Source organism: Leptodactylus fuscus, chromosome 10, assembly GCF_031893055.1.
Source record: "Leptodactylus fuscus isolate aLepFus1 chromosome 10, aLepFus1.hap2, whole genome shotgun sequence".
Taxonomy (NCBI): domain Eukaryota; kingdom Metazoa; phylum Chordata; class Amphibia; order Anura; family Leptodactylidae; genus Leptodactylus; species Leptodactylus fuscus.
In genome coordinates this window covers 2,358,311-2,379,719 of record NC_134274.1, presented here as the reverse complement: position 1 = coordinate 2,379,719, position 21,409 = coordinate 2,358,311, and the positions used below count along the sequence as shown (strand labels likewise).

Genomic DNA, 21,409 nt, shown 5'->3' with positions numbered 1-21,409 from the left:
GGCTGCCTTTGCCAGGGCCCTATTTGCATTTCCAGTCTGCAGCACATTGCACATTATTTATGCCCCTTTAACATATTGTGACATGAAGCAGAAATCAATCGGTGTGAGCGCCCTTTAACCCTTCCTACTATAATAGCAATAGTAATCGCAGGGCTGATCAGATAAAGCTCTTTCCACACGAGCGCCTTCTTATCAGTCAATGGTTCCAAACTCTAATGTTAGTAAGAAGCTGGAATGAGTAGAGCCCTGACCCCTCCTCTGTCAGCCTGCAGCATCAAAGCCAATCCCTTCTGCAAAAATCTGAGCACCGTCATATAATGCCATACACTTGTCACGGCGAGGCGGCCATCACTCTGATATCCTGGCCTGGATCACGGACTATGAGGTATTGAAGGGGACCTGAATCCTGAAAAGGGGATAAAGTCAGACTTCAGGTAAAAGAAGCACAACATATAGAAAGATAATAGCAGTGTGGACTGAGCGAGGACCCCATTGCGGGACCACATGTACTAAAAGTAACAGGTATCTGAACAGAGCCCAAAACATCAAGGAGTTTGCAAAACATCCATGAAAAGCAAAAATCACATTATTTAGAATATGAAGAACAAAATGTCCCACACCATGTATAGACAAAATATATAAAAGTAACACTCCAGCTATAGACAGAGTATATAAAAGGAACACTCCAGCTATAGACAGAGTATATAAAAGTAACACTCCAGCTATAGACAGAGTATATAAAAGGAACACTCCAGCTATAGACAGAGTATATAAAAGTAACACTCCAGCTATAGACAGAGTATATAAAAGGAACACTCTGATATCCAGGGCAGGATCAAGGACTCTGAACAACCCAGGACAGGTCATTTGTACAGATCCAGTATATAGAGATATAGCCACAACATTATATGTGATATATGGACTGAGTGCAGACCCCACTGCGGGACCACAGGCACCAGGACAAAGCCCTTATACCCCTGTGTATGCAGAACGTCCATACAAATATACAAACTGAGAAACCTCTATGGTGGAGCTCCCTAAGTGGTGGAGGCCACAGAACAAACGTCACATGTTACCCTATTGGTATATACAGAACATCCATATACCCATACCAAATACCCATCAGCTGAACCTTCCTTTGGCACTTCCAGAAGTGATTTATTGTCTCTATTTTGGGGACCCCGTGGCTGCCATTGTTATAAGGCTCAGATGCCACTGACTAGCATGGGGTCGGCTTACTACAACTCCTGTGAGGCCACCAGCCGGCCCTCTATAGATGTATAAGAAGAATAAGGCCGGGAGCCTCTGATCCTCTGATCTTATCAGAACTGACACAAGACCTGGATAGCGAAGTGTTTCGCAGGCACTTATCTTGCATTTGTCATTGACCTTTCCCCTGGTGACCTGGGGAGACGGTGACTCACTGCAAGGGCTAATGCAAGAATCAATGTATATGGTGAAATCCCCACCCAAATATCGGGATGTGACCCCGTCACCCACAGAAGACCAGTCCAGGTGGGTCCTTGCAGGGTCTTATCACAGGACTCCATTCATCTACCGCAGGGGTAGGGAACATACGGCTCTCCAGCTGTTGCACAACTACAACTCCCAGCATGCATACTTGCTCTGCTGTTCTTGGAACTCCCATGGAAGTGAATGGAGCATGCTGGGAGATGTAGTTTCACAGCAGCTGGAGAGCCGAAGGTTCCCTACCCCTGATCTACTGTGTAGACAAGTTCAATAAGAGACTCCAGCCCCCTGCGTCTTCTCTGCCCCCATACATAGACCAGTCACAGCTTGTGGTCCATTGATGGGGAGCGCGGTAGGGAATGTGCTGATATCCTACAGGCGGTAATAGAGGACACGTGACTACAGGATCTGACTACACACAGATTGTTTGTAGTCTGTAACCATGGAGACACATCATTTTTTTAAATTCTGTTTGCCAAATAGAATCTAGAACAGAAGAAAAGTAACAGAAAGTGACAAGGTCAGAGGTCAGAGGTCATGACAGGTCACCAATGCTACAGAAGGCAGGACTAGTCTCAGAGAGTGACAAAAGGGGCAATTACAGGGCACCCCCATTTTTTATTGGAAGCATCTAAGAGAGCAGCATGAAAACCTGCCCCAGCCCTCAAAAAACTTACCCGTTAACCCCTTCACTGCTTTAAACGCTCAGAAACGAAATAATTACCACTTACCCAAGACACCGTATGGTAATATTGTGTAGGAATTGTATGAAAGTATTATATGGTATTGTATAGCAGCGTAGCAGTATTATTTATCATTGTGTAGCAGTATTATCATTGTGTAGCAGTATTATTTGTTATTATGTAGCAGTATTATTTGTTATTGTGTAGCAGTATTATTTATCATTGTGTAGCAGTATTATTTGTTATTGTGTAGCAGTATTATTTATCATTGTGTAGCAGTATTATTTATCATTGTGTAGCAGTATTATTTGTTATTGTGTAGCAGTATTATTTATCATTGTGTAGCAGTATTATTTGTTATTGTGTAGCAGTATTATTTATTGTAGCAGTATTATTTGTTATTGCATAGCAGTATTATTTGTTATTGTGTAGCAGTATTATTTATTGTAGCAGTATTATTTGTTATTGCGTAGCAGTATTATTTATCATTGTGTAGCAGTATTATTTGTTATTGTGTAGCAGTATTATTTATCATTGTGTAGCAGTATTATTTATCATTGTGTAGCAGTATTATTTGTTATTGTGTAGCAGTATTATTTATCATTGTGTAGCAGTATTATTTGTTATTGTGTAGCAGTATTATTTATTGTAGCAGTATTATTTGTTATTGCATAGCAGTATTATTTGTTATTGTGTAGCAGTATTATTTATTGTAGCAGTATTATTTGTTATTGCGTAGCAGTATTATTTGTTATTGCATAGCAGTATTATTTGTTATTGTGTAGCAGTATTATTTGTTATTGTGTAGCAGTATTATTTGTTATTGCGTAGCAGTATTATTTGTTATTGCATAGCAGTATTATTTGTTATTGTGTAGCAGTATTATTTGTTATTGCATAGCAGTATTATTTGTTACTATGTTACAGTATTATTTGTTATTGTGTAGCAGTATTATTTGTTATTGTGTAGCAGTATTATTTGTTATTTGTTATTTGTTATTATTTGTTTGTACAAAGTGGCTAGCAGTTATGTGGGCGGGTCAGGTGGCGCAGCACCAACCTCCCACAATCAAGGTAAATAAACAACGAAAGAACAGCAGTTTGGCATAGTCAACAAACAACTTTTTTAAAGTTTTTCCATAAAGAACATTAAACAGACAACAAAGAATACAATAGGGGGGGGGGGGGATTGGGGACAAAGGGAGGGGGTACAGAGGGTAGGTAAGACACATTAGGGAGGGGAAGGATATGAAAGTATGAGGGGGTATGATGGAGAAAAGGAAATATGGCGAGATCATGGTATGTAGGAGAGTTGGCTAGCAGATAATGACTGATGGAAACCAGTTTAGGACAAGAGGGGAGGGGGGGGGAAAGGGAGAGAACGCTACTGGTCAGGTAGTAGTCACTCATCGGGAATTTAGCCAAGGATTCCAGATCTTCCGAAAAGCTGCTCCATTCCTCCTGGTCCAGCTGAGCATTTCCTCGAATCTTGCCAACTGGTTCGACTTAGCTATCCAATGGTCGTAGCAGTATTATTTATGTAGCAGTATTATTTGTTATTGTGTAGCAGTATTATTTGTTATTGTGTAGCAGTATTATTTGATATTACATGAGGGTATTACATGAGCATTACAGGATCAGACTATATCCTGCCTATATATTTTGGAATTGCATGGAAGTTTTATTTGTCTCAGTATGACAGTATGGTTTATTTTGTGTTGTTTTTTTAAATCATGAGAACAAATGCCAGAAATGGAAAATGGAGAATCTTCTTTAACCTTCTGCTGCGGCTCCATCTCCTCCCCCTATAGAAGCATTGCAGATTCTCTGTGCGGCACATTTATTAAGATATTTGGGCCTTTTTTAGTGCACCCATTGCACCTATTCCAGGTCTTTTTCTGCTCTCTGTTTCATTTATGAAGTATTTGCTCCTTTTTTTCACGCTCTTCTTCTGCTGCCCTTACAACTTTCACTTTTTGGGGAGAAAGTGGGGCGTGGCCTAAATGGAGATTCTTTTCACGCCGGGGCCTCACAAGTCGGAAACGCCGTGATTTGCGGAAAAATCACAGCGGTTTACAGTACCTGAAAAGCTGATGGGATTCTAGCAATCTCTTGCCCACTTTGTGGTTAAAACCGCGGTGCAGACACACTTCGGTTTTGGAAATCGCAGCATGTTAATTATATCTACGGAAACGCCGGCGGTTTCCCCATAGAGATAATTGCAACAGAAAGTCTGCAAAGGTTTTTCCCACAGCGTTTTATTGCTGTGGGATGTCGCACGGGGCCTTAGCCTTGCACTGTATTTAGGACTTGCACCTTTTTAAAAAGGGGCAACAAAGGCGCAAACACCCTCCAGTGCACTTGGCCAAAAGAGGTGAATCTGCACACACATGTGCACAACATGTAACAAGGAGGTGCCGACATCATAAATAAACACCGCAATCAAACCAGTCCAAAAAAATGCGCACCTGCAAAAAGTGTGGCCAAAAAAGGGTTAGTGGACTTAATGGGCAACCATTGCACCTCCATTGCTTCACAGAGGAGTCTTCAGAGCAGGGGATGCACAGCCTATTAGCTCAGCCCAGGGAATAGCTATAGGACCAGCTCAGACCGTTCAGTGTTAAATTCTCCTCTTTTCCATATTCCCACTTCACTTGCAAATCCCCTGCAGGGGTGAGAGCTGCCGCCTTCCTGCCTGAGGACTACACTTCCAAATCTAGTGTCAGGGCCTGTCCTGGAGGAGCTTCAGTAAGTGCTCGGGTTCTCTTTGCAGTATTTAACCACAGACATTTCCACCTTTGCACCGATTGCAGCCAAGGTCCAAAGATTAGACTCCAAGTGCAATGTGCGGCTCTTATTAGAGCTGGCCCGGGGATGAGATCAGGGCAGATCCTCGGAAGGACTAGTCGGGATACCATCAGGTGCCAGGCTCTTGTATGAGAATCACCAAGGAGGTAAATGAGGGGGATGAGGCTGGAGGGCATTGGTCTTGTAGCACTACAACTACCAGCATGTCCTGACACAGAGAAGCTGGGACTTGTAGTTACTGCGTCTGTGTACCGGTCATTGCTGCTTTACTTTATAACAAAGTCACAAATTCTCAGGAGTCTGCACCAAATAGCGGCCAGACGGTAATGACCAGCTGGCAGGGGGGACCCAGGAGCCCAATCTGTAGGAATACAGCGGGTTATAGGGCAGGGTTATCTGATTTTCACCATATTGCTCCTTCCAAAAGTGAGGAAGAGGAACCTGCCATTGTGTTTGTATGGTGGTCTCTATATATGGTGGTCTTTTTGGTGTTCGCCTGGAGGGGCCTCCTCTGCTGTAACGACAATGGGGGGGATTTATGGCTCCGACTGCAGGCTTTAGCCCAAAATGATATTTATTGTCTGGAGTTCTATCCAGGATTGTGGATTTGTAGTGATATGACTATATAGGAAGCTGAGATGTGCGGAGCTGTTTGTCGGGCCCTTAGGTTATAGAACTGGACCTATGGCATGGAAAGAACGTGATATCGTCCCTAACTCACCAGGAACTAATGGGTTAAATAATGCTTGAATCTCCAAAATCAGAGAAATTGTGCGGCCTACCTGTGAGGGCCCTGCAGACAGCTACTCCAACCTATAGAGGGTCCGCAGTGTCTGCTGTATATAAGAGCAGGTGACTGGTGACCTTTGGTTCTGTATATTGGTTATTTTGGCTGCACCATCTTTCCGGTAACAATCCGGCGCCGTTCTGTGTATCCGAACCCTTCGCCCCACAGTTATGACCTGCAGCATCATTCAGGAGCAGTGAAGTCAATAAGATTCCCCAAATTGTAATGTGAACCTTGCAGACTTGTGTCCCTGCAGAATGCGGAGTTTTCTGTTGCAGATTTTATTTTGATTTGTTACATTGCAAAAATCTGCATCAAATCTGCGCCTGAATGTGCAACAATCTGCACTGCGGTCTACAGGGGATGGTGCAGATGATCCACATTGACCTCCTGATTGAGTACATGTGAGCCCTGTCACTGACTATATGGACTCTCGGGTGGGGTCAGTGATGTGATTGAGGCTGAATCTCATTGTCTGCCCTTGTAGGTTATTGCTCAGACCCCGAGTCTGCAGGTTAGTGGATCTACACCCCATATCCAATCCTATGGTAACAGAAGCCACAATGTGCTCTCCAGATTGTCTGTATCTCGCTGGGGCTGTAAATGTCACCTTTGCTCAGAGCTCATGTTGATATTTCCACTTGGCTTTCAGCCCATATTAGTCCAGATCTCCTATATGGCCAAGGTTGTCAGATGGTGTCAGGAGTGATGTCACCGTCCCCAAAGTGCAGGAAGATTATTATACCCTATATCTAATGTAAGAGGACGAGCGACCCATAGCTGGGAGAGTAACAGTGCCCAGACAAGGATAGGATTAGATACACCACTCAGTATACGGTATCACACGGGATGGGATTAGATACACAGCTCAGTATACAGTATCACACAGGATAGGATTAGATACACGGCTCAGTATACAGTATCACACAGGATAGGATTAGATACACGGCTCAGTATACAGTATCACACAGGATAGGATTAGATACACAGCTCAGTATACAGTATCACACAGGATAGGATTAGATACACAGCTCAGTATACAGTATCACACAGGATAGGATTAGATACACGGCTCAGTACACAGTATCACACAGGATAGGATTAGATACACGGCTCAGTATACAGTATCACACAGGATAGGATTAGATACACGGCTCAGTATACAGTATCACACAGGATAGGTAGATACACGGCTCAGTATACAGTATCACACAGGATAGGTAGATACACGGCTCAGTATACAGTATCACACGGGATAGGATTAGATACACGGCTCAGTATACAGTATCACACGGGATAGGATTAGATACACGGCTCAGTATACAGTATCACACGGGATAGGATTAGATACACGGCTCAGTATACAGTATCACACGGGATAGGATTAGATACACGGCTCAGTATACAGTATCACACGGGATAGGATTAGATACACGGCTCAGTATACAGTATCACACGGGATAGGATTAGATACACGGCTCAGTATACAGTATCACACGGGATAGGATTAGATACACGGCTCAGTATACAGTATCACACGGGATAGGATTAGATACACGGCTCAGTATACAGTATCACACGGGATAGGATTAGATACACGGCTCAGTATACAGTATCACATAGGATTAGATACACGGCTCAGTATACAGTATCACATAGGATTAGATACACGGCTCAGTATACAGTATCACATAGGATTAGATACACGGCTCAGTATACAGTATCACACAGGATAGGATTAGATACACAGCTCAGTATACAGTATCACACAGGATAGGATTAGATACACAGCTCAGTAACATAGTGTATGTGCATATATAGATATATAATTAGTCTGTTCTGTCGCTTGTACTCTGTTAATTAAATTAATTGCACTGTGGAAATGTCAGCTTATAATTGGCTCATTGTCCCCACTACATGTCCACACTTGCTGACACATCCGGACACACAAGCTCCTCCAATAAGTCACCGAGGTGTTAATATGGTCATGTACACACAAAGCAACTGTGCAAGAAGCCAAAACTGACAGCCCTGAGCCCCCGACCACAGGGATTCTTATCAGAGTTACAACCCCATCAATGTTAGGCTGGTGTATCTGAGCCAAACATGTGTTATACTTCTACATTGGAGTATCTAAGCCTAATATGTGATACTGTCGCCTGAACTGTACTTAAAGCCATAATATTATGCGCTGTGTATATAGTCCTATAGTGGGATACCTTACACTGAGCTGCTGTATCTAATCCTCTGATATCGGATACAGTCTTTTTATGGCACACCACCACTTCCCCATCATTCATGGTTGCTGTATTTGGGTCTGTGTTGTTCGGATTTACTGACATATATCTAATCGCCTCTTCTTCCTCTTCTTCTTCTGCCATGGTTCAGGTTTGCAGGCCGGCGAGATGTGTTGCTGCCTTAGTTTCCTGTTCACACCACTGCCGACATCGGCTGTGTTCACCCTCATCGCCATCGGGGTGACGGCTTTCTTCTATGTTCTCTCCAAGCCCAAGGCAGTCCATCCTCCTATAGATCTGAACAGGCAGTCTATGGGGACGGAGGTAAGTGCCCTCTCTCCCCGCCATTGTCTGGATGTCTCCATTGGTTTGTCGGGTCTCTCCATGAAGTGTCCATCATCTGAGATCCATCCATTACTTTATCGCTTGTCCCTTCTTCTCGTCCTCCATAATCCTCTTCCTTAAAATGAGAGTTCTTCTGATCATGAATTGACACCTCAAGTCTTATTACGGTCTTTTCCTCTGTTCTGTTTCGAGCCTAGCTGCCATTCTCATGGTGTTTCTCCAGACTTTAGACTTGGTATGTTCATATCTACAGATCTTATCACTTGTCACCTTCCATTCCTTCCTCCAGAATCATCTTCATCAGTTGCTTCTTCTCTAACCAATCTACATTAGGATATTTCTCCAGTCAGCTCTTATGTTCCATCAGGTCCATAGTGACCTCTAGTTCTCCTATGAATGATGTTCTCCAAGAAGTCCTGCCTTGTGTTTGGGTCATCATTGGTTTTGGTCTCCATCTTCCTCTATAACCGTCTTCTCCTTATGGCTCCAGGATAAGATAATGGTTGAGTCTTGTTTGACTAAGAGTTGCTATGTGAATGATGTCTTGATGTATCTCAGGGACATCCAGTCTTCTGAGTATCTAAGCTTCTCAATGACCTGTTCCTGATTCCTGAGGTTGTCTCCATCCATATGGTCTTCTTCTTTTCTTCCTCCATAATATTCTGGTCCTACTGTATGTTCAGTTTTTAACTCCTGGCTCCCATGTGAATGAAGCTTCTCTCGGATGTACGCCCTTGTTTGAGACTTTAGGCTTCTCAGTATTGTGTTCCTGATTCCTGAGGTTGTCTCCATGCACCTGGTCCTCTTCTCCTCTCTAGTCTTCACCTCTTCCTCCATTATATCTGGTCCTACTGTAAGCTCCATCATATCCATTGTGTCTCCTAGGAATAGTAATCTCTGGTGTACTTGGGTTGGGTCTTCATTCTGGTTTCAGTGATGGTTTCCATCCATTGGGTCCTCTCCTCACCTCCAGTTTTCACCTCTTCCTCCATAATATTCTGGTTCTACTGTATTTTCTATCACATCACAGTCCAACGCCTGGGACTTTTGCAGATCTCCTGTAGAGAGACAGTGCGGCTCCCGGTAATATTTACAAGCTGCCATATAATGTGAAGATGATCAGAAGCCACGGTGTCTCGGCTCAGGAGATCTGCAGGTTCCCGGTTGTCAGACCACTGAAGATCTAATACTGATGACCTGTCTTAAGAATATTCCCCCAATTCTAGGATAAGTCAGACAATGAGTTCCCAAAGCGCGCTCACTGCTCTTCCATATCCAACAGGCTAAGAACTCCATGAAAGGTTATGGTTTCTCTTAGAGTATCTGACTTATTAAAACTTTGAGAGAAGGTTGGACACTTACAAGAGGGAGCTAAGATACATTGTTATTCACAGCCTTGAAGGGAACACAACTCAGTCCTGGCTGATTCCCCCCATAGACTAATATGTAAAAAGTAACTCTTTATGTATGGAACGTGTCTTATAATCGGGGGTTCCATTAATAACCTGTCTGTATTGGTCCATAATCTCCTGCTGGTTCTCTGCGCAGGGTGGAGCTCGGAGATCGGCCTTACTGAAGGATGGAAGCCTCATGTCTTACTACTATGAAGATGCCAAAACCTTGTATGAAATCTTCATGAGGGGCCTGCGAGTGTCGGGTAGGTAACCCTGCGAGGTGTCAGGAATCGGCCATAGAGTCATAGAGAAGCCGCTGCCGCCATGTTTGATATTAATGACAATTGTCTGTTTATTTCCATTTCTCATCTGTGATCTTTTGTATTCTGCAGGAAATGGAGATTGTTTGGGATCCCGGAAACCGAATCAGCCCTACCAGTGGATCACCTATAGGCAGGTGAGATCTGGATCATGCAGTAACGGTTCTCCATTGATGCCTTTATACGAATATAAATGTGAATATAATGCTAGTGGCAGTAAAGACTGACACACCGACTGGGTAATAGAAGAGATGATGTTCTGGGAAGTGAATTGGTTTATATTCCATTCAGTGTCTATGGAAAGCTGGGTATCCATGTAATTACCTCTCTGCTATCATGACTACTGTTGGAGGTTAATATTGAAGATTACCCAGAAAGTATTACATGAGGTCCAGGGGGGCGAGTGTGGATTTTGGAGGGAGGTGACTTAATGTAACGCTGCTTAGACTATAACTGAGGTCTGCATGTATTATAGGTGTGTGACAGAGCAGAGAATTTGGGTTCCGGCTTCATCCAGAAGGGCTGCAAAGCGTCTCCGGAGCAGTTTATTGGCGTCTTCTCCCAGAACCGTCCCGAGGTAAATCAGTCAATTTGGGAGAGAAAAAAGTTCCTTCAGTTTCCAATAGCGAGTGGTCATTAGTAACAGGGCTATACGGGGTTAAAATAATCATAATAATTAATAATAATCTGACAGCATTTTTCCATGAATAGCGCCACCTTGTCCACAGGTTGTGTGTGATATTAGGGGTACTGGCCCTTTAAGAACATGATACATTGTTACTGACACAGCCAAACTTCTAATTGTTAACCCTTCATGTCCCCCACCAGGTGGTGATTGCTGAACTCGCCTGCTTCACCTACTCCATGGTGGTGGTTCCCCTTTATGACACTTTGGGAGCAGAAGCCATTGTATTCATAGTGAACAGAGGTGAGTGACAATACCCCCCCCAATTCTAAGGAGGCATCCCCCCCCCCCCCACCCCCATCCCCTCATGTGCGCCTTACAGCTGCATCATTTATGTCTATAACCTGACCAGATAATTCTCACAGCTGAGGGTTTGTTACACTCATATCCAGGCTAAATACATTGGCAGAAGAAGTCTCTGTCCTGGTGGTTTGTTACAATGTATCAGTGCAGGTGACTTGTATCAGTCTGGAGTCCCCAATGTCTTGTAACAAACCCTCAGCTGTGAGAAGGTTTAGTGCTGTTTAGAGAAGCCACAATGTTTCCATTCAATTGTAACTGGAAGAGCAAATTATTAGAACATTATTATTTATACTATATTATTACACCGCCATGATCCCCCTCCCCCCATATAACATTATACGCCCCTGTGTTACTGTGTCCTGCAGCCGATTTGTCCCTCGTCGTCTGCGATAAACCAGATAAAGCCGCCATCTTGCTCAGTAACTGTGAGAAGGGCCTGACCCCCGGCCTGAAGATCATCGTCCTGATGGAGGAATTTGGTGACGACCTGAAGGAAAGAGCTGCAAAGATCGGGGTGGAGCTGTTACTAATGGCAGACGTGGAGGTAGGTGGAAGGGACTGTACATGACTGCATGGCCCGCTCACCTGCACACTGCAGCAGAACCTCAGCAGCTGACAGCACTTATGTCACTGCTCAGTCACTTACAACAAGACTCCAAAGACACAGGAGGTTTCTGAGCTGCAGTGTAAAGCATGGAGGAGCAGAACGTAAGCACTGATGGGGCCAGAAAATGAAATGCCTTCTGCTCTATAGACTGAGATAATGTGACGGATGTGTAAGTGTGGTCTCTGATAAGATCCTTCTTTCTTCTCAGTATTTAGGAAAAGAAAACTTCAAGAAACCCGTGGTAAGTGGCAAGGAACCTGGCCGTATAGATAAGACAGACAGCTGGGTGTTATCCGGATGGATTGATATGAGATGTTCCGATAGTCTGGTACTGTATATAACACTCACAATCTGGAGTATCCGCTCTATACAAACCACAGCTCTCGCCCTATGTGGGTGTAATTTGGCGCGCCCCCTCGCACCTCTCACTAGCATCCCCCTGGCAAGATTGGGGCCCCTGGTGATGGCGCCAAAGAGTCGCTGCTAAAGGGGCCACAACACACAGACACCATATAAACATCCCACAGACAGCACATATACACCAACCCACAAATACACACACAGGCCCCATAGTAAGAGTGTCCGTATCACTGACTGTACACGAGCGCTCAGCACTGAGGGAAAGTGAAAGCTCAGCTCTGATTGGGTGCTATGGGTAATTCCACCCGTCTACCTGTGCGGGGGGGGGGGGGGGGGGGGGGTTTTCATTACTGAGATGTCGGCTCCTTATAATGGCTGTAATAGTTTATACCGCGGAATATGGAAAAGCAATACAAATGTTGAAATAATAAAAAAAAACAATTGTTCATGTCAGTTACAGCAAATTAGTAAAATGTCAAATTGATAAAAACATAAAGTGGATAAAATAATTACTGTAACTCTGAAAATGTCAATTACACCGAAAGTGTTACTCTAGCAGAACCAACAATGTAACACATAATTCACAAGTAAAGACGCCGGCATTCTACTAGTGTAGCATAAAGAAAAGCTTGCAGAGAGATAAGAAGTGTGTGTGTGTGTGTGATATATACTGTGTGTATGTGTGTGTATATATATATATATATATATATATATATATATATATATATATATATATATATATATATATATATATAGAGAGACACACACACACACACACACACACACACACACACACACACACACACACACACACACACGGACGGACAGACGGAATGAATATGTTAGTGTCTGGATACATAGAAGAGAAATAAGTTGCATGGATATGAGACATAAATATGGGATAGATAGATGAATATGTGGATTCTTCTCTGCTCACTTCTTTCTCTTGCAGCCTCCACAGCCTGATGATTTGTGTCTGATCTGCTTCACTAGTGGAACTACAGGTACAGTCTGACGGACACTACACACACTCACTGTACAGTCTGTGACTGACATTACGGATGCACTTACTGTACACTATATGCTATGGGCACTTACTGTACACTATGCTATGGGCACTTACTGTACACTATGCTATGGGCACTTACTGTACACTATATGCTATGGGCACTTACTGTACACTATATGCTGTGGGCACTTACTGTACTCTATATGCTATGGGAACTTACTGTACTCTATATGCTATGGGCACTTACTGTACACTATATGCTGTGGGCACTTACTGTACACTATATGCTGTGGGCACTTACTGTACTCTATATGCTGTGGGCACTTACTGTACTCTATATGCTATGGGCACTTACTGTACACTATATGCTATGGGCACTTACTGTACACTATGCTATGGGCACTTACTGTACACTATATGCTATGGGCACTTACTGTACACTATATGCTGTGGGCACTTACTGTACACTATATGCTGTGGGCACTTACTGTACACTATATGCTATGGGCACTTACTGTACACTATATGCTATGGGCACTTACTGTACACTATATGCTGTGGGCACTTACTGTACACTATATGCTGTGGGCACTTACTGTACACTATATGCTATGGGCACTTACTGTACACTATATGCTATGGGCACTTACTGTACTCTATATGCTATGGGAACTTACTGTACTCTATATGCTATGGGCACTTACTGTACACTATATGCTGTGGGCACTTACTGTACACTATATGCTGTGGGCACTTACTGTACACTATATGCTGTGGGCACTTACTGTACTCTATATGCTGTGGGCACTTACTGTACTCTATATGCTATGGGCACTTACTGTACAGTCTGATGGACACTACGTACACACTGTGTTCCCGCAGCACGGATCCTCGCTGTATAATAGATACATTAATGTTTCTATGAATGATCTCCATTCTCAACTCCTAATATTTCCTTCTACCAGGTGACCCCAAAGGGGCGATGCTCACCCACAAGAATGTTGTAGCTGATGCCAGCAGTTTTCTAAAAGCCACAGAAGTAAGAGACATACTACATATAACGTGTAGAATTTATTGTCAATAATTACTTGTCTGATTATCTGTCTCCCTCTCCTCTCTCCCTCTCCTCTCTCCTCTCTATCGCTTTCTACCTTTCCATCCTTGTCTATGATTCTAGCCTGTGTGATCGGATTTATTCTGTAGTTTCCCTTCTCTTCTCCATCGTTCCCTGACTTGTCACCTTTGCCGTACTGTACAGAGCACCTTCGCCCCAATGACCTCTGACATAGAAATATCTTATCTGCCGATGGCGCACATGTTTGAGCGAGTGGTTCAGGTAAGGACTCTGTTCGGTGCCAGGGTTCAGTGTGCTGTTATGTAAGACATCTTCTGACCCCGGTGGTCTATGACCCTCAAGGGTATTAAGAGCTAATAAACCATATCCCTGGTGTCTAGGAAGGGAAATACTATGACCTGCTCTGTGCTGACTATTGTATCCCCTGTGGACTGAGGTCAATAAGATGACTGGCAGTCTAGGAGTTAATAGGTCTAGTTATTATATTCCTGATGGTCACATATATAATAATAATAATATCATTCCTAAGTGTATTGTATGGGAAAGTAATGTTCTGTACTAATAAATATCATCACATGCGGGCCAGAGGTCAGTAATAATCTCCTGGTGGTTTAGGCACGTGTGAGTATAATAACGATACCCCGGGGGTCAGTGATCGTCACCTCTAGTCTAGGGGTCAATAATAACTTCAAGACCTCCAGAGATTTGTTACCAACTCCTGAACCTCCAGTATTAGTATTCTTATTATTCCTGGTGGTCTGGGAGTTAATAATGTTCCTGGTGGTCACAAGTTTAGGAATAATATGCGAGCAGGTCTAGTAAGAGCATTATAATATCCGTGGATAGGGGAGCAGCAATCTCTCTGGAGTGTGAGGGTTGGTAGTGATGTCCCTGGTGGTCTAGGAGGTCTATTGAGCTCATTCTAATATTCTTGGCGGCCATATATTTTGCTGTACAATAATTCTCCATTATTTTCCCTCTGATACATCATCCTTGTGTATTTGCTTCTCCTGACAGACGGTGATCTTCTGTGCTGGCGCCAAAGTCGGCTTTTTCCAGGGCGATATCAGAGTATTGACGGATGATATGAAAACTCTGAGACCAACCGTCTTCCCCACAGTCCCAAGACTGCTGAACCGGATTTACGACAAGGTACAGGACAGGAGTGACTTCCTACAGACGCCATCACAATTCTGACATTTGTAACCACTTGCTGATCGTTTCCTTCAGATACAAAGTGGAGCCCAAACTCCGAGCAAAAAAATCCTGCTAGACTTCGCTGCATCTTGTAAGTTTGCTGAGATTAAGAAGGGAATTATCCGGAACGACAGCGTCTGGGACAAACTCATCTTCAAGAAAGTTCAGGTGGGTAGAAATGGAGGGAGCGGCTGTTATAAGAGAAACATTGTAACAAATTCTAACTAAAGTATCCAATGGCCCTGTCATGAGGTCCCTGGTGGGCCAGTGGATCAGTCCTGACGTTCCTAATCATTGAAGCTTAATAACACTCCGTGACTTCAGTATTTTATGAGTTTACAATACTTATTTATTTTCCAGATATTTGCTGTTTTATATAATGACATATTTTACCGTTTTCTACCTAGGACACAATGGGAGGTCGTGTCCGGGTTATGGTAACAGGAGCAGCCCCTATATCTGAGAACGTCTTGAACTTCCTGAGAGCCGCCCTGGGCAGTCAGGTAATCCTGAAGATGTTTTTTGGTCAGTTATAGCACCCCAACACTTAAAGGGTAACTCTGCCCTACCTTGTGCACTCAATAGGCTGCTTCCTTATTCACCAGTGCAGATGTAACAACCAAGAACAGTCTTCATGACTTTGGACAATCCTTCATTGGTACAAGGCCCCCCCCCCATTAAAGAGATCCCAATAATGTAATCAGTGGGTGGAGCCAGCAGGTGTTCAGCTTCTCTGCAGCGCCACCACAGGTCATATTAAGAATTACAGAAATCCTATTGGCCAATTTATGTAATTCCAGGATATAAGTTCTCAGCTGTGGGTAATAAAGGAGGAGGGGGGGATTCTGGGGACTGTCATTAACAATTAAAGGGGTTGCCCCAAAATGGACTATATATCATGTAAGATGGACCATACCTGGGTGCTGACTGCTGATTGCTCTAAATGGAGACGTGACCAGGCTCCTCTTGGTGTGGGCTGAGTTGTCACGGCCCCGCCTCTTACTCTGAATAACGGGAGAAAAATAATTATAATAGGTCATTTCAGACAATATCGGGTGCAACAGTTCGTAAAACCTTGTCGGCGGAGTTCCCCTTTAATTACGCTCCCGCCAGGGGCAGGTCTGTGACAATGGGCGGGTCTTATAAGGCCACACCCAGTTCTCATAGGACAATTGGCTCCTGTTCAGATGACTGGTGTGATTTCTCATTATTATAATGACTTCTCCTGGTGACAGATCTTCGAAGCGTACGGTCAGACAGAATGTGGCGCCGGTTGTTCATTTTCAACCCCAGGAGACTGGACCGCAGGTGAGAAAACCGACCAGGGGATCTAATCAATTTAATCCTATCTGTATGAGGGAAAGCTGGGTGACAACTAATGTGGCCGCCATTATCCCATCCATAGAGGTCTTCACCTGCCTAGAGTGTCCTATGTGGCTCATTGTGCCGACAACCTCATAGAGCCACAAACTTAAACCTGGTTGTGACTTACACATAAATTACCAGTAATAACTACATGAGGGACATTTTATAGGGGGCTTGTACCTGTCATCAGTTCATCCAGGTGATCTCTTACCTTCCAGGACACGTCGGCGCCCCACTACCCTGTAATCTCCTGAAGCTCGTGGATGTGACGGATATGAATTACTTTGCATCTAATGGAGAGGGAGAGGTGAGAAAGATGGAACGTGTATTCACCGGTGCTACAGTCTATTACTATCTGTTATCAGCCATGTCAGAGAACCCGGCTGATCCTTTTGTTTTCATATTTTAGGTTTGCATTAAAGGTACCAATGTGTTTAAAGGATATCTTAAGGACCCTGAGAAGACGGCAGAAGCCATTGATGAGGAGGGATGGCTACACACTGGGGATATCGGCAAGTGGCTTCCAGTAAGTATAGATGTGCCTGGTTGCAGATTATCTATCTATCATCCCATTAGTGTGGCCCTCTTGTACAGCAGGGGCCCCTAGGGTTTCATTCTGTGTCAGGGCCCACTAAAGCTATGATAAGAACCAGGGAAGTCTCACAGGTTGGAGAAATGATACAATGTCTTGTTTTGTTTGTATTTGTTTGTTACTTTGTAACAATATCTGTTTTGGTTCCTCTGTCTCTGCGCCCCACTCTCCTCTCTAATAGACAGTGGTCGGAGCATGTTGTAGATGGGCCCCGGTCCGCCTGTCTATAACAAAAGCCAGAAAATTCCAAATACTACAATTTTCCACCAGTCCCTGAATGGCTTAGATCTGAGAGTCCCTGCACCTACCAAGGAATGAAGTAAGACTGGTGTAATGATCGTCAGTCTTAATAAACTCCTCCTATGGTTATACAAGGTGTTTGGAGTTATGGATCAGAAAACCTCCATCCACAACGAAGATCACTCCAATGGACACAACCTGTCTTAGTGATGTCACTGACACTATCACTGTGCAAACTTTCCCTTAAAGCAAGTGTGAGATCTGCTTATCTTGGCTCGGGCAACACCTGTCATTCCTATTAGTAATGAGAAGGCAATATTTGATTTCACTGTATACAGTCACATGACATAATGTGCATCATATTTTCATGTCTATTCATGCTGAGCCTCCTGTTTCATGAATGTAATGTCAGGATTACAGTAAAGACTGACACGGAGCAATAGGAAGGTTGTATCCTTATATCTGCCATTCAGGGTCTGTGGAAAAGCTGGGCAGCAACTAATACCCTAGTAGCATTAGGAGCAGCAGATTCCTTCTGAATACAGACCTGATGAATGGCGCAACATAAGAGGAGTCATCCAAGATGGAGAACATTCTGCCCACAGCTTCCTCCTTGGATCAATAGAGACCACCCTAAGCTCCTGACCTCGGGACCACCTGTGTGGCCAGTAATTGCCCTCCTGCACACGGATCCCCCCCCCCCCCAGGACTAATAATCAATAGGAATCCACCATATCGACGACACTTCATAGAAACGTATCCGGGTCTCTCCAGTTCTTACCAGGAATAGTCAAAGCCCCGGGAGTCTGATATCAGACTTCAACGAATCTCTTCTGGGTCGATGATAGAAAAAGGATTTCCAGGAAAATCGTACGCGTTGTCTGTGACCTCGATACAGTAATACAGAGCGGCCGGGCCAACTAGAGTGACAGTAGGGTAAGGCTCTGTTCACATTGGCATTATGGGGCGTCATCAACTTGATATTCTCACCATGAAAAATACCAAAATCTCCAATAAATCCTCTTGGAAACTTCTCGTCCTTGATCTGGACTTAATCGTGTCGTGTTCCAGGCGCCATTCCTTACCTGGCTGGAGGACAGTGTACACAGCTCACCTGACAAGCTGCTGCAAATAAGTCATTTCCACAGTATACCGAAAACTAGAGCAAGCCACAGCCCCCCCCGTTATGGAGTCCTCTACCCTCTCCACGCTGCTCTAATGCTTCTCCATAACGTCTGCACTAGTGAGGTCTCAGATCGGACATTACTGACGTTATGACCTGCAAATTGAGAGAAGGTAAACTCTGCGTTCTCTGTGGTCTTGAAGGGGTTAACTCTATATCCCCTTTGTGGTCTCTGGAAGTGAAGAGGTTAATTCTATACTGTCCGAGACTGTAAAGCGTTTATTTAACCTTCCCTGGTGGTCTAGAGTAATATAAGGCTTAATCCTAAACCCTGTGCCCAATGTGTCCCTGGTTATGGAGGATTGGAGACTTGCTGAGACGTCCAGGTAGGTTGTCGTAGTCTGGAGGGAGGGGCCGTGTCCCGTATTCAGACTGTTTAGTACATGTTAGGTGCTCTGGATGTGACTGGAGTAGAAGACCTGATATTACAATATCTTTCTCTCTTCCAGAACGGGACCTTGAAGATCATCGACAGGAAGAAGAACATCTTCAAGTTGGCGCAGGGCGAGTACATTGCCCCCGAGAAGATTGAGAACGTGTATGTGCGCAGCGGGCCGGTGGCTCAGGTCTTTGTACATGGTGACAGCCTGCGGGTAGGTATCTCCATGACAATATGGGTATTACATAATCCACTTACAAGAGGTTAATGAGAGGAGGATCGGGATCACCAGAAAAAATCCAATTACAGGTCGGACAAGCGGAGGAGAAGTCTCGGGAGAGCGGCCAGATCTGGGCCGTGTGCCTTGCACATGCCCTAGCACATGGCTGTGCCTCCCGTGTTATACAGTCACACGTATGACCATGGTTGTTCCTAGAATGTGGGGGCTTTCACATGGCATGGATCCAGTAGGTGGTCTGGAGGACTCAGCCAATACACCGTCTGCCTGGCTCAGGTCACTGCATGGTGGTCCTAGTGACACCGGGGCCCAGAGTGGCCTGTCTAAGGGGTGACCTCCACCACCAGCAATAATCATGGACGGCTTCCATCCTCCCTCCTGGGGTTCTTCCCTGGTTTTGTGGGCTCTACTATCACAGCAGGTGTAAAGGGAGATGGGAGGACACAGGTAACGTTGGCTGGTGCACTGATCAGATAGGGTTAACTGCACAACTTACACGGTCAGCACCAGTCACCCCAGTCCGATGGTCTGATACTTACTGGTGAGACGGACTCAGAGCAGCCTCTGTATTACTAATTGTGAACAGATTCCTGGACAATCTGAAATTTTATTTTTTCTTCTAATTATGGCGGGGTTATCCAGTTACAAGATGGTGGTAATACTTATTCTGGGTGTATATATAATATATGTATAATAGCCATTACACCACTGCCACCTAGTGTTCATGGGGACAACTGCACCGCTCCTTCATGGAATGTCCTATGTTACTTGTTTCCTAGTCTTGTCTGGTGGGAGTAGTAATCCCAGATCCTGAGGTGTTGCCAGATTTTGCAGCAAAACTTGGTGTCCGAGGTTCCTTTGAAGAACTCTGCAAGCACGCTGTGAGTATTGAGCCTATGGTGTATCTAATCCGATCAGGTGTCATACTGCCCGCTGAGTTGTGTACATGTTGTATACTCATCACACGATAGAAGTTCATATTGTGTGATGAATCTCTGTATCCAAGCCTATTAGGTGTGATGCTGACTGCAGAACTTTGTATCTAGGCCTATCATATGTGTGTGTGTGTGTGAGATACTGTATATCTAGGCCTATCCTGTGTGATACTGTGTATCTAGGCCCATTGTGTGTGTGTGATACTGTGTATCTAGGCCTATCCTGTGTGATACATTGTATCTAGGCCATCATGTATGTGTGATACTGTGTATCTAGGCCTATCCTGTGTGATACTGTGTATCTAGGCCCATCATGTGATACCTTCTGATATATCTTCCACCAGGCTGTGAAGAAGGCTATCCTAGAGGATCTCATTAAGATTGGGAAGCAGGCCGGCCTGAAGTCTTTTGAACAGGTATCTAATTGCTGTATCTAATCACTTTATCCTTCAGAATCTCTGCTTGTAACCTGAAGCATTACAAAGACTTTCCCTGCAGCTCTGGCTGTGACTGGAGCAGATATTTGGCCATATGTCCTGCACATGGAGATTTCTCAGACCCCATTTCTGTATTTCTCACTTTTAGGTGCGGGATATTTACGTCCATCCTGAAATGTTGACCATTGAAAACGGTTTATTGACCCCGACCCTGAAAGCCAAGAGAGCGGAGGTCGCCAAATACTTCAAGGTCCAGATCGATAACTTGTACACCAAAATCCAGGATTAAAGTGGGGGCTCCACTAACCTCACCGGTACCAGAAATCCCCGGACCTCCGACCCCGATACTGCACAGACCATCTACAAGGGGTCACGTCTGGATGAGCCGATCTTCTGTCCTACCTGCAGGGGGCAGACTCCTTCCGTTACATTGTGTATCTATGTACAGTCATCCTTATGGCTATATACCCTGTATCCTGACAGCTGCAGTGCGGGGGCCGACTCCAGGCAGCTGCTCAGGGGTGTAATATAGACCGATGTCAGTGATCTGCAGCTATACTGCGCCGTACGACTACAAGTCTCAGCATAACACAAGCTGCTCACTATGAGGACATGCCAGGCTGTGTAGAGGTGCAGACCGCTGCTCTGTAATGGGGGGCCATGCTGTATATACTGAGCAAATAAACTATACCAAGAATGGGAAGGTGTTGTGCAACATTTTTGGTCTTGTAGACTTGGTGCGGGGTCAGGGGAGAGGAGTT

General features: G+C 44.4%; 1 protein-coding gene across 1 annotated transcript; it reads left to right on the top strand.

The window, feature by feature from the left end:
* The first annotated feature begins 5,020 nt into the window (after window positions 1-5,020).
* ACSL5 (acyl-CoA synthetase long chain family member 5) lies at window positions 5,021-21,345 on the top strand. The gene is made up of 21 exons (XM_075258651.1): window positions 5,021-5,106; window positions 8,136-8,308; window positions 9,878-9,986; window positions 10,116-10,180; window positions 10,519-10,620; window positions 10,872-10,971; window positions 11,397-11,575; window positions 11,847-11,879; window positions 12,951-13,002; window positions 13,973-14,046; window positions 14,266-14,343; window positions 15,100-15,234; window positions 15,313-15,447; window positions 15,687-15,782; window positions 16,515-16,587; window positions 16,863-16,951; window positions 17,054-17,170; window positions 19,109-19,252; window positions 20,056-20,157; window positions 20,556-20,627; window positions 20,797-21,345. The coding sequence occupies exons 2-21, from the start codon at window positions 8,153-8,155 to the stop codon at window positions 20,935-20,937; spliced, it is 2,052 nt and encodes a 683-aa protein (XP_075114752.1). The 5' UTR covers window positions 5,021-5,106; window positions 8,136-8,152; the 3' UTR covers window positions 20,938-21,345.
* Window positions 21,346-21,409: the final 64 nt, after the last annotated feature.

Coding starts and splice junctions, on each gene's coding strand:
- ACSL5 (XM_075258651.1), top strand. CDS start 8,153: ATGTGTTGCTGCCTTAGTTTCCTGTTCACACCACTGCCGACATCGGCT. Junction 15,448..15,686: donor TCATCTTCAAGAAAGTTCAG/GTGGGTAGAAAT, acceptor TTTTCTACCTAG/GACACAATGGGAGGTCGTGT. Junction 17,171..19,108: donor ATATCGGCAAGTGGCTTCCA/GTAAGTATAGAT, acceptor TCTCTCTTCCAG/AACGGGACCTTGAAGATCAT.